This window comes from Hyperolius riggenbachi, chromosome 4 (genome assembly GCF_040937935.1).
Source record: "Hyperolius riggenbachi isolate aHypRig1 chromosome 4, aHypRig1.pri, whole genome shotgun sequence".
Lineage (NCBI taxonomy): Eukaryota > Metazoa > Chordata > Amphibia > Anura > Hyperoliidae > Hyperolius > Hyperolius riggenbachi.
The window spans coordinates 270,434,879-270,451,812 of NC_090649.1; the positions used below are offsets into that span (position 1 = coordinate 270,434,879).

At 44.5% G+C, this 16,934-nt stretch overlaps 1 protein-coding gene across 1 annotated transcript in view; it reads left to right on the plus strand.

The window, feature by feature from the left end:
- LOC137503774 (glutamyl-tRNA(Gln) amidotransferase subunit A, mitochondrial-like) overlaps positions 1 to 16,934 on the plus strand; it is a 68,651-nt gene that overhangs the window by 10,041 nt on the left and 41,676 nt on the right. The window contains exons 3-5 of the mRNA XM_068231244.1: positions 64 to 162; positions 277 to 373; positions 11,590 to 11,766. Coding sequence (XP_068087345.1) covers positions 64 to 162; positions 277 to 373; positions 11,590 to 11,766 — 373 coding nt within the window. The remainder of the gene's footprint in view (positions 1 to 63; positions 163 to 276; positions 374 to 11,589; positions 11,767 to 16,934) is intronic.

Sequence of the window (16,934 nt, forward strand, 5' to 3'; positions counted from 1 at the left end):
AATTCTGTTTTGTTTCTATACCCTCCTTTTTGTAGCGGGAATGACTAATATCTTCTTTTACAGGTAAATCGCTTGGGAAGTTGGATGGCATCCCATTTGCAGTTAAAGACAACTTTAACACTACCAATATAGAGACAACATGTGCCTCACAAATGCTAAAAGGTAAATTATTGCAATAATGTTGTTTGATCAGAAACTATATTCTAATGGTAGATGTTCTCATTTCTATTCATCTTGCTTTTTGTGTTATTCTCCTTTTTTTTTTTTCTTCTTAAGGTTACATACCACCTTATAATGCCACCGTTGTTCAAAAACTGCTAGATCAAGGTGCTGTGCTCATGGGAAAAACTAACCTTGATGAGTTTGGTATGGGGTATGTACTGGTAACATGTTTTTAATACTGCGTATTGTACACATCAGTAGAACAAAGTTTTTCAAATAAATCAAGAGATGTCCATTTTACTGTAGCAGAAGAGCCTGTGCAGAAATGACTAGCTGTTCAGGCGATACTGCCAGTTCTGTTTATATCTCCTTTACTCTGGACAGAACTCTTATCTCTCGTCTGCCCACACTGTGCTGATAAAAAGAATTCTCTATGAACACCAAATAACTGGAAGCATATGGCAATTAACGGGTATATACTCCAGGCAGAAATGTTTTCATAATTCTATGAAGCACTCCATGCCAGAGCTTTTCTTTTTTTTTCTTCAGAGAATGTAATCTGTGCCTGCTTCCTTGCAGGATGATGCAATCCAAGCAACTGCCCCAACCACAGCGACTGCTACTAACTAAACTCAACTTTAGCACTTTGACAACTAAGCTATTATTTTTATTTTTACGTTTTTAAAAAGGAACGAGTACAAACATATAGTACTCGGTACAATCATGGGAAGGGGCAGGGTGGAAAGGCAAAGGGGAGAAGGAGGTTCTCGTGTCACAAGTTTTTGCAGCTTCATACAGTGCTATTCAATATGTACAGTCAAGATGTTTAGGTACAAAAAAGATTGAATACATTAACAGTGTCATCTTAAAATGAAAGCTTCTGAAGAGTGATCATCATTGAGCACTGGGTACACTCTTAGGTACATGTCGGTAATCTAACCCAGGGCGTCCCTAGTTTCTCTAGTGAGCATTGATTCACACCATTTGGACCATATTTTTTTGAATATGGTTGGACAGTATCTACACACATAGGTTAATTTATACAGAGTAAGGGATTTATTCACTAGGTTTATCCATTCAGGTTTAGTGGATACCTCTGTCTGGTTCCAATGTTGCAATATCACTTTTTTGGCTATGTGACAGAGCGTGAAAAGAAGGGAGTTTTTATATATATATAATGTGGTGGTTCCATATGTGTAACAGCAGAATCAAACAGGTTAATTTATGAATAAATAATGCATTATTTGTCAAGTCACTGGCCACAGGCTACTTTAACCATGAAGGGTACAGATCAAATCACCATGTTACCCGTATGTGTACTGAAGCTGCAGGAGCTTATATGTTAATTTATGAATAAATAATAAGTAAGCTGTCAAGTCACTGTGCACAGGCTACTTTAAGTGTGTAGAGTGCAGATCAAATCTCCATGTTTCCCAGAACTGTGGAGTGGCAATCTAAACTAGTGTTTATCTTGTTCTTGTGCAGATAGGTTGGTCAATTCTTTATGAGGAGAACAGTCTCTGTACCAGGACAGGAAGCTCTTACAGTCTCTGTGGTGGCCCACATCTGTACACAAACATAACTAATATAACATAACATAATCATGTGACTGATATGACTAACTGCCAGATAGGCTTACTTCACTTTCCTTGTGATAGTCTTTATTTCTACTGAAAGCTGTGACCTCATGAGGTTTACTCTATGAAGCAGAGCACTATGTGATGCTTACAGATGGTCAATGAGAAGCTATTTTTTTTACTTATGGGCACAATGCAAATTGTATGCAACTTGAAATATTTGGCCAATCGAAACCACAGGAAGAGCAGCAGTTTATCTGTACTGGTTTCATCACTAAAAAGAAGCAACAATTTCAGACACAGTACAGTACAGTAAAATGTAATGAACCATCTTTCTGTTACGGTACTGGTTGATAGTTCAGGGGTAGTTGACCTTCCCACTAGGGAATGAGGTTTTACCCAGATGCGGGGTCTAAGTGACCACAGGTCTTCACCAAAACACGACCCGAGGGGGTCGCCCTGGACTTCGCAGCCTAGTGCCCACCAGGTCGCAAACTGGGATCGCCTCACTAGTGGTTGGGAGAACTGACACCACAATGTAGAGAAGAAGCTGGAGTGTAGTAAACAAGCTGAAGTCAGGGCAGGCAGCCGGCAGAGAAGAATCCAGGTACAGTCCGAGGTCGAGGCAGGCATCAGGCAGAGAAGTATCCAGGTACAGTCCGAGGTCGAGGCAGGCAGAGAAGTATCCAGGTACAGTCCGAGGTCGAGGCAGGCAGAGAAGTATCCAGGTACAGTCCGAGGTCGAGGCAGGCAGCAGGCAGAGAAGTATCCAGGTACAGTCCGAGGTCGAGGCAGGCAGTAGGCAGAGAAGTATCCAGGTACAATCCGAGGTCGAGGCAGGCAGAAGGCAGAGAAGTATCCAGGTACAGTCCGAGGTCGAGGCAGGCAGAAGGCAGAGAGGTATCCAGGTACAGGCCGAGGTCGAGGCAGGCAGTAGGCAGAGAAGTATCCAGGTACAATCCGAGGTCGAGGCAGGCAGGCAGAAGGCAGAGAAGTATCCAGGTACAATCCGAGGTCGAGGCAGACAGAAGGCAGAGAGGTATCCAGGTACAGGCTGAGGTCAGAACCAGAGGGGCGGCGATCAAGAGAGGGCAGGCAAGCCAGGTCGTCAACAGGGAGAAACAGATTAAAGGCAAGTATTTTCCAGAGAAGGCGTCCACACTAGCTGTCAGAACGAACAGCACAGAACCCTGGCTGGGGGAAGCCTTTTATTAGGAGAATTTGGCGCTAAAACTCTCGCGCACGCGATGCGGGGGAGAGGCCTCCAAAGGGTGCCATCCGTGTCAGGCGGTAGGGGCAGCATCTCGCAGGACTCCCGATGGAGCTGTTCAGTGAACAGCTGGGAGTCCTGCAGTGTATGGGAGGCTTCTCCATTGATGGCAGCAGTCTTACGCGCGCAGGCGCACATGGAGGAGTTCACTTCCGGTTAAACCGGAAGTAATCACGCGCTGGTGTCCCGCATGATCTGAGGTCTGTACAAGCGGCAGGGACCGCGGCGGTGACAGTAATTCAGCACACCGGCTAATCAGATTATGCACAACCAGGAGGATTTGCCTAATTAATAATGTGGCAGGGGCCGCGGCGGTGAATCAGAATCAGCACTCATGTTGATGCATTAAGGTATGTGCAGCTGATGTGGTTTTTAATTGATTATGCGGCAGGAGCTGCATTAATTAACAAGTTTCAGCTGTCTCTCTCTCTCTCATTCTGTTATATAGCTATGTGCTAGGTCCATGATTTACTCTGTTGCTGTGATCATGGAGGACGCTTCAGGGTCAGCTCCTTTGCAATCTGCCAAGTCTGGCCAGGACCCCTCTCTAGCAAGTAGATGTAGTACTGTGATACTCCTGCTTGATATAATGGGGGCTGTGTTGTGAGAGAGATTAGTAATCGGTTCTTTCCTGTTTGTGTTTTATAGCCTAATGCTGAGACTACACACTTGACATGACAAGACTGATAAGGATAAAGAGAAAGTTGAAAAGTCTGAGAAGTCTGCTACTCAATCCAGTCAGCATGGTTCTAGCAAGTCTGAAAGGAAATGTGCCATTTGTTATAATGGTTTATCTTCCTCATCTTCTAAGAAGCTTTGTCAGTACTGTACAGAGAAGGTTGTTAAGGATGAGTCACCGGTTATATTCAAGGATTTGATGGGCTGGATGCGGGCTGAAATGTCCACAGCAATAAAGGAAATTATTGCTTCTACTACTGCTGTACCTTCGGATTTGCATGGGACTAGTGGTGATATGGATACTATGCCTGCTATTCCTTTTCCACCATCTCCTGGGTTGGCTGTTACCCACCCTGTTCCTTCTGGTTCTAAAAGACACAGAAGAGAAAGTGATTTGGAGGGGTCAGATTTGTCTGAGGGGGAAATTTCTGACTTAGAGGAGATTTCAGAAGGCGAAGAGGAACCAACTAAATCTGATAGATCAAAATTTGCCTTTTCTCCAGATTTAATGAAATACTTATTAATGGCGATGTATAAAACAATGGGTATCAAAACTGAGTAGAAATCATTGACACCTTTGGATGAAATGTATGATACTTTGACGGATCCCCAGTCTCGGTTTATCCCTGTTCATTCTACTCATAAGGGTATGGTTAAGAAGGAGTGGGATAACCCTGAGAAGAGGGCTTTTTGGCCTAGATCTTTATCCAAACGTTATCCTTTTTCCCCTGAGAATCAGGTTTTTTGGGAAACTCCGCCTAAGTTGGATACATCTTTTTCAAGGGTGTCAAAGAAAACTGACCTATTATTTGAAGATTTCGGTAATCTGAAAGATCCTATTGATAAGAAGATGGACAATCTTTTACCCAGGGCCTGGGAATCCTCTTCCTTGACTTTTAAGCCTGTGGTGGCCTCTACTGCTGTTAGCAGATCTTTGAAGACATGCAGAACAAAATACCCTCTGGGGTTCCTCGAGAAGAGATTCTTAATGATTTCCCTAAAGTTTTAAATGCCTCAAATTATATGGTTGATGCATCAGATGATACTGTAAAACTTACAGCTAGAACTACTGCTTTGGTCAACTCAGCCAGAAGAGGAGTATGGGTTAAGACTTGGAACGATGACAATTCCTCTAAATCAAAATTATGTGGTATTCCATGTGAGGGGGGTCTCGTATTTGGTTCAAAATTAGACGACACACTGGATAGGACAGCTGATACAAAAAAAGAACTTTCCTGTCAAGAAAAGACCATTTCAGTATAAGCGGCCCTTTCGTCCCTCTTCCAGAACTGAGCAGGATCCCAAGTCCTCCAAAGGAAAGCGTTGGGCCCCCTACAGGTCACAAAAGTCAAAGCCTAATTTCATTCCTGCTAAAAGACCAGATAAGCGATGACGCCAGGATTCCAGTGGGGGGAAGAATTGCAAACTTTTACGAGGTATGGCAGCTACAATTCACAAATCAGTGGTTGCTCCTCCTCAAAAGTTTTGCATTACTACCCGCCCACGGGATCAAAGAAAATGTTTAGCTTTGCAGACGGAAGTCCTCTCTCTATTACAAAAAGGAGTAATTCAAGATGTACCAAAATGCCAAAGGGAACAGGGTTACTATTCCCCAGTATTTCTAGTAAAGAAGCCACAAGTTATCGTTTCATTCTAAACCTGAAGAGTCTAAATCAGAAAGTAAGATACAGAAAAATCAGAATGGACAATATAAAATCTGTGATTCATGTTTTGCAGAAGGACGATTTTCTTGCCTCTCTAGATCTAAAGGATGCATACCTTCACTTACCCATTCATCCGGCATCACAGCAGTACCTAAGATTTGCCATCCAGATGGAGGAATAGGTAAGACATTTTCAGTTTAGTGCTCTTCCTTTTGCATTATCCTCAGCCCCGTGGTTATTTACCAAGGTGATGTCTGAGGTACTAGGTGTGCTTAGACTAAGAAAGATCAATATTGTCGGTTACCTAGATAATTTTTTACTATGTGGCTCATCGTCACATTCTGTCAAGGCCCAGACCCTTACGACTTTTAGACTTTCTTCAGGATCTAGGTTGGCTTATTAATTGGGAAAAATCTTCTCTAGTTCCTACACAGATCATAGAGTTTTTGGGGTTTAATATTGCTACTGGAGAGGAGAGACTTTTCCTACCTGATAGGAAAATTTCTGCTATTCTAAATACTGTTTTTTTCTTTTCAGAACGCAAAGACTATATCACAAAGAAAAACAATGGCAGTACTAGGACTCCTGATGGCTTCATTTCCTGCAGTCCAATGAGGACAATTCCATTCAAGGTTTCTACAGTTGTGGATATTCAGGTCATGGTACAAAAGTCTTGCAGTCCTGGACAAGAAAGTTCTTATTCCTCACAGCGTAAAGGTGTCTCTGCTTTGGTGGCAGGATCAGGTTCATCTTTCGACAGGTCGTCTATGGAATTACCCAGAACAAAGGATAATTACAACGGATGCCAGTTTATGGGGCTGGGGAGCTCACTTGAATTATCTTCCAGCTCAGGGACAGTGGTCTGTAGAGATGAGCTTAAAGTCATCAAACAGCAGAGAACTGGAGGCTGTGTAGCGGGCTTTACAACACTTCAGCGACCAGATCAAAGGATTTCATGTCATGGTAAAGACCGACAACAGTAGTGTGGTTGCTTTCATAAATAGACAAGGGGGCACAAGAAGTCAGAGTTTGTGGAATCAGACTGCAAAAATTATGTTTTGGTCAGAGAACAATGTCAAATCTTTGACGGCAGTACATCTAAAGGGGACATCAAACCAGATTGCAGACTATCTCAGCAGGAAAGTGTTGGATCAGAACGAATGGTCACTCAATCCCGTAATGTTTGAGACGATTGTCTCACAGTGGGGATGTCCAGAATTGGATCTATTTGCAAGGAGAATGAATCCAAAATGTCAAAAATTCTGTGCCCTGTATCCAGAGGATTCACCCTGGCCAATAGATGCCTTCAGGATCAATTGGGGAAGTATGATGATGTATGCATTTCCCCCAATTCCGCTATTTTCACGTGTAATGCAGAAGATCATTCAGGACAAAGCACAAGTCATTTTGATTGCCCCTCTGTGGCCAAAACGACCATGGTTCACGTTGCTTCAGTTTATAGCAATATCCGAACCAATAATCTTTCCACTTATTCCGGACCTGCTATCCCAGGGCCCAGTTCTTCATCCAGATCTGAGTCTGCTTCACCTCTCAGCTTGGAACCTGAGTGGGAGATCCTAAAGTCCAAGGGATTCTCAGATGGCCTATCAGAGACATTGGTTAATAGTAGGAAGAAAGTAACTCGGTTAATTTACCAGAAAGCCTGGAGAGTCTTTAAGGATTGGTGTACTGAAAGATCCTTTAACAAGAATTCACTCAGATCTGTGTTAGAGTTTTTACAATGTGGTTACAAGAAGGGCCTCAGTATTAGTACTCATAAAGGTTCAAGTTTCGGCTCTGAGTGTGTTTTTGGAAAGAAAGTTGGCACAAGATGATTATGTCATTCGTTTTTTCCAGGCTTTAAAGAGACTAAAGCCTTCGGTAAGATCAAGGGTACCTGCTTGGGATCTTAAAACTGTTCTGCAGGGTTTATGTGATTCTCCTTTTGAGCCATTGTACCAGATTTCGGACAAGTTCCTCACGCTGAAAAAAGTATTTCTTCTGGCAATTACTACAGCGAGGAGAATAGGTGAATTGCAAGCATTATCCATAAAAGAGCCTTCCTGTATTGTTTCAGAAGATAGAGTAACATTATGTCCTGACGCAACATTTCTACCTAAGGTACTTTCTTCGTTCCACAGGAACCAGGAAATTTATATTCCTTCATTTTGTGAAAACCCTTCAAATGATAAGGAAAAAAGACTTAATTCCCTAGATGTTAGGAGATGTTTATTACATTACTTGGAAAGGACTAGTTCCTGGAGGAAATCAGACGCAATCTTCGTTTTGTTTGCAGGCAAGTCCAGGGGCAATAAAGCTTCAAAAACAACCTTGGCACGCTAGATCAAGCAAGCAATTGCATCAGCATATTGTAATGATCTGCTCAGCTGCCTGTGCAGGCAGGCAGCTTTTTGACCATTGTTTGGATTTGCATGCTGCAGGACTCTGGAAATGAGAGCTTCTGTCAGTTTTGCAGCTTGTGTTTGCTGAGGAATTTGCATGCGTTGTCATGCAAATTGCCTGGCCACATTCATTGTAGGCGTGTACTATAAGTACTATGTGTTTCCCACAATGCTTCGCTGATCATAAGGATTTAGTCCTGTGTAACACTCCTGGAGGGGTGTCAGCCTTACTCTGTTTGAAGATCAGCTTAGAGTAATTCCTGGAAAACTGCACTAGGCAGGTTTCCTTAGTGCAGTTAGGATTGCTTATCTGTTTGTTTGTTCTGTTGTGATTGTCCTGTCCCAGCGGTGGTCGACAGGAAATGGTTCTGATCTCTGTTCTTGGAGTATAGCTGGTGCAGCGGTTGCTACCAGCTATCTCTTCTGATCTGTCTCACTTGGATCGCACTAGCATCTTGCGCTAGCGCTGTGGATAGTTCTGTTCTGTCTCCTTGGATCGCGCTAGCCACTTTCCGCTAGTGTTGTGGATCCTTCTGTTCTGCTACTCTGTGCCTGGATCGCGTTAGCCACTTTCACTAGTGCTGTGGATCCTTCTGTTCTGCTACTCTGTACCTGGATCGCACTAGCATCTTGCGCTAGCACTGTGGATCCTTCTGTTCTGTCTTCCTGGATTGCGCTAGCCACTTTCGCTAGTGCTGTGGATCCTATCTCTCGCTTGTCCTTGTTTTCGTGTGTCCGTCTTGTCAGCTACGAACGCTTGCTGGAGGCTCGGTGAGGTAGCCGTTAAGCAAGCGCTCGCGTCCTCTGTTACATGTTTGTCTGTCGATGTTAGTTAGGCGTGCTTGTCTCTATTGAGCTTATCACGTGGAGACCGCGCATGAACGCGTGCACTGTTGCGAATGAGTGCGGTGTTCGCATTCAGTTAGCGTTTATTTTCCGTATCTCCTTATTGTATGATTTGCTGTGCCTTTGCTATCCTTGTATTCTGTTCTGATCTGCCTTGTGTCACTTTTGGCAATCGCCTTTCTTGCGGTTGTGTTTCTGTTTCGTATCTGCTGTTGTGTGTGCGCTGTCGCGGGGTGGCGACTAGATTGGCGCACACACATACAACCTGTCCCTTTGCTCGTTCTCATTCGCAATCGCTTCCCTTGCGATTGCGTTCTGTGCTTCGTACAATTCCTGTCTGGCATTTGTGGAGGTACAGAGGATTGGTTCCTCTGCACTCCTCAGCGCCATCTGCCGACATGAATTTCCCTCTACGGGTGCGTAGCACCTTTTGCTGGGTTCCTGCAATTACACGCTTGTGGAGGATTTCCGCCGTGTCAGCGCACGCGTTGTGCGCTGATCACGGAGAAAGTTCCACAATCGTTACATATATCAAGCACAAGGGAAAATATTAAACTCTTCTATCAGAGCTCATTCCACGTTAGGTATTTCAACTTCATGGGCAGAGAGGGCAGGGGCCTCTATTGATCAGATATGCAGAGCTGCAACATGGTCGAGTCATAACACCTTTGTGAAGCACTATGGACTTAATGTATCTGCTGGGGCAGATTTATCCTTCGCAAGGAAGGTTTTGCAAGCAGTGGTCCCGCCCTAAGCCTAATCTCTGGTATATCGTCTCATCCAGGGGTGCTGTCCGAGTGACGCTCTGGGAAACACAAATTTACTTACGATAACGTCTTTTCCAGTAGTCAGGAGGACAGCACCCCTGCAACCCGCCCCTAGTGGGTGGAAGAATTAAAGGTTTGTGTAAGCATTTTTAGTGTCCGTGTCATCTTTTGTATTAACTGAGGTATTGCAGCAAGTGAGTACCTTTTTTATGTGGCTGCCTATTGCTTATGCAAATTCTTCTTTTTCAGTTTCCTGTCCACGGTGGGGAGGGAGACAGGTCTCATCCAGGGGTGCTGCCCTCCTGACTACTGGAAAAGACGTTTCCGTAAGTAAAGTTGTCTATCTCATCTAGGGTAAAGAGAAAGAGGATGCTATAAATCTGGACTTTAGTGTTTCCATACTTGGCTTGCTTTCATGAATCCTAGAGAGAGTGTACTGTGTGTGAAGTATGTGGGGTGGGGTAGGGGACATCCCAGGTCCACGGTTTACTCTGGGACCTCTAGATTTGTAGCTATGCCATTGTTTGTTTATCCTGGTGTTTGAGTAAAAATTAGATGTTTCTATGACATTATAAATATTTTTTTAAAATGTCATTCTTTGGATGAAAAATATTTTTACTTGCATTTTCTGTAGAAATCCTCGTCACAATAATTTTCCTTTTTGGGCAAAGTAGAAACAGAGAAGGTGTTATGCTAGACATGGAAGAAATCTCATTACAAACTGCTGACACATATTTACTCTACCACAAAACGACAATAACTGGAGCTTGGACAAGGTGGTGTGTTTGTTTTAGGTTATGATGAATTAATGGAAAAATGTTGGCTCGGGCGAACAAAATAAAAAAATGTATCATCCCACAGTTCCAACTGCAAGGGAGAAGGCACAGGCTGAATTTCATTCTGAAGATTGCTGCTAGTAGTATGGTGTACAAGGTAGCCATTGTCTCCTAATAAGTGGAGATGGTCAATGACATGCTAATAACTACTGTATTCAGTTTACTTGCAACCCAGAATTATTAGCAATTCATTTACCATCTTTGCTGATCAGTTAATTTAAAAGTGGTAAAGGGTAGAACGGATGCGCCCAATGTGTGTTCTATTTTAGTATTTTAAAATACAAATAAAAAATTCTATAATAAAAAGAGAGGAAATTGCTTACCTCTCCAGAAGATATAGACACCAGTTTAACTGGAAAAAAAATTTTTATTTAAAAAACAATCTGACAACGCATTTCACGAGTCATGACCCGCTTCCTCATTTTGTATTGACCTGAGGAAACGGGCCATGACCCGTGAAATGCATTGTCAGATTGCTTTTTGAATAAAAACTTTTTCCCAGTTAAACTGGTGTCTATATCTTCTGGAGAGGTAAGCGATTACCTCTCTTTTTATTATAATTTTTTATTTGTATTTTAACATACTAAAATAGAACACACATTGGGCACCTCTATCTTACCCATTACCAGTCAGTCCTCCTTTAGAGGTAATAGCTTTGCAGTTTTTCTGGATAGTCTATTGTACTACAGTAGAGTTACCATCCAGTATCCAGCAGGACCTGGAGTACCATGCAGGGACCATGCAGGGACGTTTAATTTCCCGCAGGCCTATATGGTGGTTGCAGGAACTGCAACCCACCTCTGTGAGTACCGTATATACTCGCAAGCAAGCCAAATTTTTGACCCCCAAAAAGTGTGCCAAAAGTTGGGGGGTCGGCTTGCTTGTGAGTCATGTGGTCCGTGGTCTCCCCCCCCCCCCCCCCCCCGCGTCCGCCGCTGCTATTACCTTAGCCGGCGCCGCTTCCTCTATTCCCCTCTCCTGCTCGTAACTAATTCACAGCAGCGCACTGAGGCAGCCAGCATTTCCTACCCCCGGCTTATATGAAGGTCAATCATTTTTTCCTGGTTTTTCAGGTAAAAGTTGGGGGGTCAGCTTATATGCGGGTCGGCTTGCTTGCGAGTTTATACGGTATATATTTATGAGTTTATTCTCCTTATACCTGACGATACTGCACGATTGGGCTCCCGGTCTCTCCCTACTTCTCACCTAGGTATTCTTGGCCCTTACGAGAATCACCAAAGAAAAAACCCTATAATTTAAAAGTGATTTACTTAAACCTTAGCTAATCAAGTTGTTTATACCTAGACAAAAACAAGCTCCTTCACAAATTTAAAAACATTTCTGTCTGTAGTTGGAGTTTTAACATTTTCTTTTATTTCTAATGTAGGTCTGGGAGTACTGACAGCATATTTGGTCCAGTAAGAAATCCATGGAGCTATTCAAAGCCATACAGGGAGAAGAGGGTAGAATGTGGCTCTTTGATTGATGAAGATTCTGATTGGGTAATTACAGGTGGAAGCTCAGGTGGAAGTGCTACTGCTGTGTCTGCAGGAACTTGCTATGTGTAAGAATCTAAGCATCATGTCAAATCCTTTTCTATTATTATTATTTTTTTAATATCATGGTGTTTTTTTAAAGGACCACTATCGCGAAAAAAGAAGGCAGATAAAAGACTGAACCGACAGGTTTTGGGCCAGTCCATCTCCTCATGGGGGATTCTCAGGGCTTTTCTGTTTTGTTTTCAACAGCATTTCCTGAACAGCAAGCAGTTACAAAGCCTAACTGACAAAATAGTGTGCAAGTGAGTAGGGAGGCTGGCTGGTATCATACTATTTTGGCAGTTAACCACTTGCCGACCACCCCCAGCCGATGGGCGGCAGCAAAGACTGGGCCTAAACGATCGCAATACGCCCATCGGTGGATGCGGCGGCGAGCATGGTTATGCGGCGATCGCGTCATTCGTGACGCGATCAGCCACTGGCGGCTGGCTCCGCCCCCCACGCGCTGTAACCCGCCGGCCGTTCGGAAGCGCCGGCGGGTTACTAGCACCCAGATCGCCGCATGCAAAGGGTATAATAGGCTTTGTAATGTATACAAAACCTATTATACAGGCTGCCTCCTGCCCTGGTGGTCCCAGTGTCCGAGGGACCACCAGGGCAGGCTGCAGCCACCCTAGTCTGCACCCAAGCACACTGATTTCCCCCCCCCCCTGCCCCCTGATCGCCCACAGCACCCCTCAGACCCCCCCCGCCCACCCCCCAGACCACTGTTTGCACCCAGTCACCCCCCTAATCACCCATCAATCACTCCCTGTCACTATCTGTCAACGCTATTCTTTTTTTAACCCTAAACTGCCCCCTGCTCCCTCCTGATCACCCCCCCCCGACCCCCCCTGTGTACTGTATGCTCCTTTCCCTCCTGTAATAACCCACTGATCACCTGTCAATCACCCCCTGTCACTGCCACCCATCAATCAGCACCTAACCCGCCCCTTGCGGGCAATCTGATCACCCACCCACACCAATAGATCGCTCGCAGATCCGACATCAGATCACCTCCCAAGTGCAGTGTTTACATCTTTTCTCTCCTCTAAACACCCACTAATTACCCATCAATCACCCCCTATCACCACCTGTCACTGTTACCCATCAGATTAGACCCTAATCTGCCCCTTGCGGGCACCCAATCACCCGCCCACACGCTCAGATTGCCCTCAGACCCCCCCCCCCCTTATCAATTCGCCAGTACATTATTTAAATCTGTTTTTCCCTGTAATAATCCACTGATCACCTGTCAATCACCCCCTGTCACTGCCACCCATCAATCACCCCCTGTCACTGCCACCCATCAATCAGCCCCTAACCTGCCCCTTGTGGGCAATCTGATCACCCACCCACACCATCAGATTGCCCCAGACCTACCCTCAGATCACCTCAAAAGTGCTTTGTTTACATCTGTTCTGCCATCTAATCACCCACTGATCACCCATCAATCAGCCCCTGTCACGGATACCCATCAGATTAGACCCCTATCTGCCCCTAGGGCACCCAATCACCCGCCCACACCCTCAGAACGCCCTCAGACCCCAGCCCTGATCACCTCGCCAGTGCATTGCTTGCATCTATTTTCCCCCTCTAATCACACCTTGAGACACCCATCAATCACCTCCCGTCACCACCTGTCACCCCCTAGCACACCTACCCATCAGATCAGGCCCTAATTTGCCCCGTGTGGGCTCCTGATCACTCGGCCAAACCCTCAGATGCCCCTCAGACCCCCTTCCGATCAATACCCCAGTGCATTGATTGCATCTATTTTCCCCTCTAACCACCCCCTGAGACACCCATCAATCACCTCCTGTCACCCCCCTAGCACTCCTATCCATCAGATCAGGCCCAATTCAACCTGTCATCTAAGAGGCCACCCTGCTTATGACCGATTCCACAAAATTTGCCCCCTCATAGACCACCTGTCATCAAAATTTGCAGATGCTTATACCCCTGAACAGTCATTTTGAGAAATTTGGTTTCCAGACTACTCACGGTTTTGGGCCCGTAAAATGCCAGGGCAGTATAGGAATCCCACAAGTGACCCCTTTTTAGAAAAAAGACACCCCAAGGTATTCTGTTAGGTGTATGACGAGTTCATAGAAGATTTTATTTTTTGTCAAAAGTTAGCGGAAATTGATTTTTATTGTTTTTTTCACAAAGTGTCATTTTTCACTAACTTGTGACAAAAAATAAAATCTTCCATGAACTCACCATACTCCTAACGGAATACCTTGGGGTGTCTTCTTTCTAAAATGGGGTCACTTGTGGGGTTCCTATACTGCCCTGGCATTTTACGGGCCCTAAACCGTGATGAGTAGTCTAGAATCCAAATGCCTCAAAATGACCTGTGAATAGGACGTTAGGCCCCTTAGCGCACCTAGGTTGCAAAAAAGTGTCACACATGTGGTATCGCCGTACTCAGAAGAAGTAGTATAATGTGTTTTGGGTTGTATTTTATACATACCCATGCTGAGTGGGAGAAATCTCTCTGTAAATGGACAATTGTGCGTAAAAAAAAAAAAAAAATTTGTCATTTATAGAGATGCTTCTCTCATCCAGCATCTGTATGTGTAAAAATACACCACAAAACACATTATACTACTTCTGAGTACGGCGGTACCACATGTGTGGCACTTTTTTGCAACCTAGGTGCGCTAAGGGGCTCAAAGTCCAATGAGTACCTTTAGGATTTCACAGGTCATTTTGCGACATTTGGTTTCAAGACTACTCCTCACGGTTTAGGGCCCCTAAAATGCCAGGGCAGTATAGGAACCCCACAAATGACCCTATTTTAGAAAGAAGACACCCAAAGGTATTCCATTAGGAGTATGGTGAGTTCATAGAAGATTTTCTTTTTTGACACAAGTTAGCGGAAAATGACACTTTGTGAAAAAAAAACAATTAAAATCAATTTCCGCTAACTTGTGACACAAAAAAAAATCTTCTATGAACTCACCATACTCCTAACGGAATACCTTGGGGTGTCTTCTTTCTAAAATGGGGTCATTTGTGTGGTTCCTATACTGCCCTGGCATTTTAGGGGGCCTAAACCGTGAGGAGTAGTCTTGAAACCAAATGTTGCAAAATGACCTGTAAAATCCTAAAGGTACACATTGGACTTTGGGCCCCTTAGCGCAGTTAGGGTGCAAAAAAGTGCCACACATGTGGTATCGCCGTACTCAGGAGAAGTAGTATAATGTGTTTTGGGGTGTATTTTTACACATACCCATGCTGAGTGGGAGAAATATCTCTGTAAATAGACAATTGTGTGTAAAAAAAAAAATCAAAAAATTGTCATTTACAGAGATATAACTCCCACCCAGCATGGGTATGTGTAAAAATACACCCCAAAACACATTATACTACTTCTCTTGAGTACGGCAATACCACATGTGTGGCACTTTTTTGCAGTCTAACTGCGCTAAGGGGCCCAAAGTCCAATGAGCATCTTTAGGCTTTACAGGGGTGCTTACAATTAGGCACCCCTCAAAATGCCAGGACAGTGAACACACACCACAAATGACCCCATTTTGGAAAGTGGACACTTCAAGGTATTCAGAGAGGAGCATAGTGATTCCGTGGCAGATTTCATTTTTTTTTTGTCGCAAGTTAGAAGAAATGGAAACTTTTTTTTCTTTTTTTTTTTTTTTTCACAAAGTGTCATTTTCCGCTAACTTGTGACAAAAAATAAAATCTTCTATGAACTCACCATGCCTCTTTGTGAATACTTTGGGATGTCTTCTTTCCAAAATGGGGTCATTTGGGGGGTATTTATACTATCCTGGAATTTTAGCACCTCATGAAACCTGACAGGTGGTCAGAAAAGTCAGAGATGCTTTAAAATGGGAAAATTCACTTTTTGCACCATAGTTTGTAAACGCTATAACTTTTACCCAATCCAATAAATATACACTGAATGTTTTTTTTTTTATCAAAGACATGTAGCAGAATAACTTTCGCGCTCAAATGTATAGGACATGTTACTTTATTTGAAAAATGTCGGCACAGAAAGTTAAAAAAGTCATTTTTTTGTCAAAATTCATTTTTTGATGAATATAATAAAAACTAAAACTCGCAGCAGCAATCAAATAGCACCAAAAGCAAACTATTAGTGACAAGAAAAGGAGGTAAAATTCATTTAGGTGGTAGGTTGTATGACAGAGCAATAAACCGTGAAATCTGCAGTGGTCTGAATGGAAAAAAAGGCTCTGGTCCTTAAGGGGCGAAAAGACTGTGGTCCTTAAGTAATTAAACTGCTGTTCAGGAAATGCTGTTGAAAACAAAGAAAACCCTGAGAATCCCTCATAAGGAGATGGACTGGCCTAAAACCTGTCGGTTCTGTCAGATTTTAACTGCCTACTTTTTTCGCAATAGTGGTCCTTTTTTTAAAGGTACATTTCAATGAAAACAACATTAGGGGTTTGATTCACCAAAACACCCTTAAAGAGAACCCGAGGTGGGAATTACTTTTACTATTGGGGCACAGAGGCTGGTTGTGCGCACTAAGACCAGCCTCTGTTGCCCCATCGTGTGCCTCCATGTCCCCCCTGCTCGCCGCTATACCCCCCGCATTGCTGGCGACACGCAGCGTGTCGCCAGCTCAATGTTTACCTTGCGCTGTCAGTCAGCGCTGCTCCCCTGCCTCCTCCGCATCGGCGCACCCGCCCGTGTCCCTTCCCTCCCGCTGATAGGAGGGAAGTGACGCGGCGGGTGGCGCCGATGCGGAGGAGGCGGGGGAGCGGCGCTGACTGACAGCGCAAGGTAAACATTGAGCTGGCGACACAGCCAGCAATGCGGGGGGTATAGCGGCGAGCAGGGGGGACATGGAGGCACACGATGGGGCAACAGAGGCTGGTCTTAGTGCGCACAACCAGCCTCTGTGCCCCAATAGTAAAAGTAATTCCCACCTCGGGTTCTCTTTTTAAGGACCAGAGACCGCTGGTACCAGAAACGGCGGAATAGCAACGAATACCGACGAATTGCCGCACTTGTCTGCCACCACCGCTGCACGTCGGGAACCTGGGCCACCCACTCCGCCATCTCTATGACGGCAGAGTTCCTGTGAGCCGGCCAGGAGCTGCTTTCATTGGCTCCTGACTGTGCCTATCAATGTAAGCCAATGGGAGCGGCTTACATTGATAGACAGGGTTAGGAGCCGATGAAATCGGCTCCTGACCCGCTC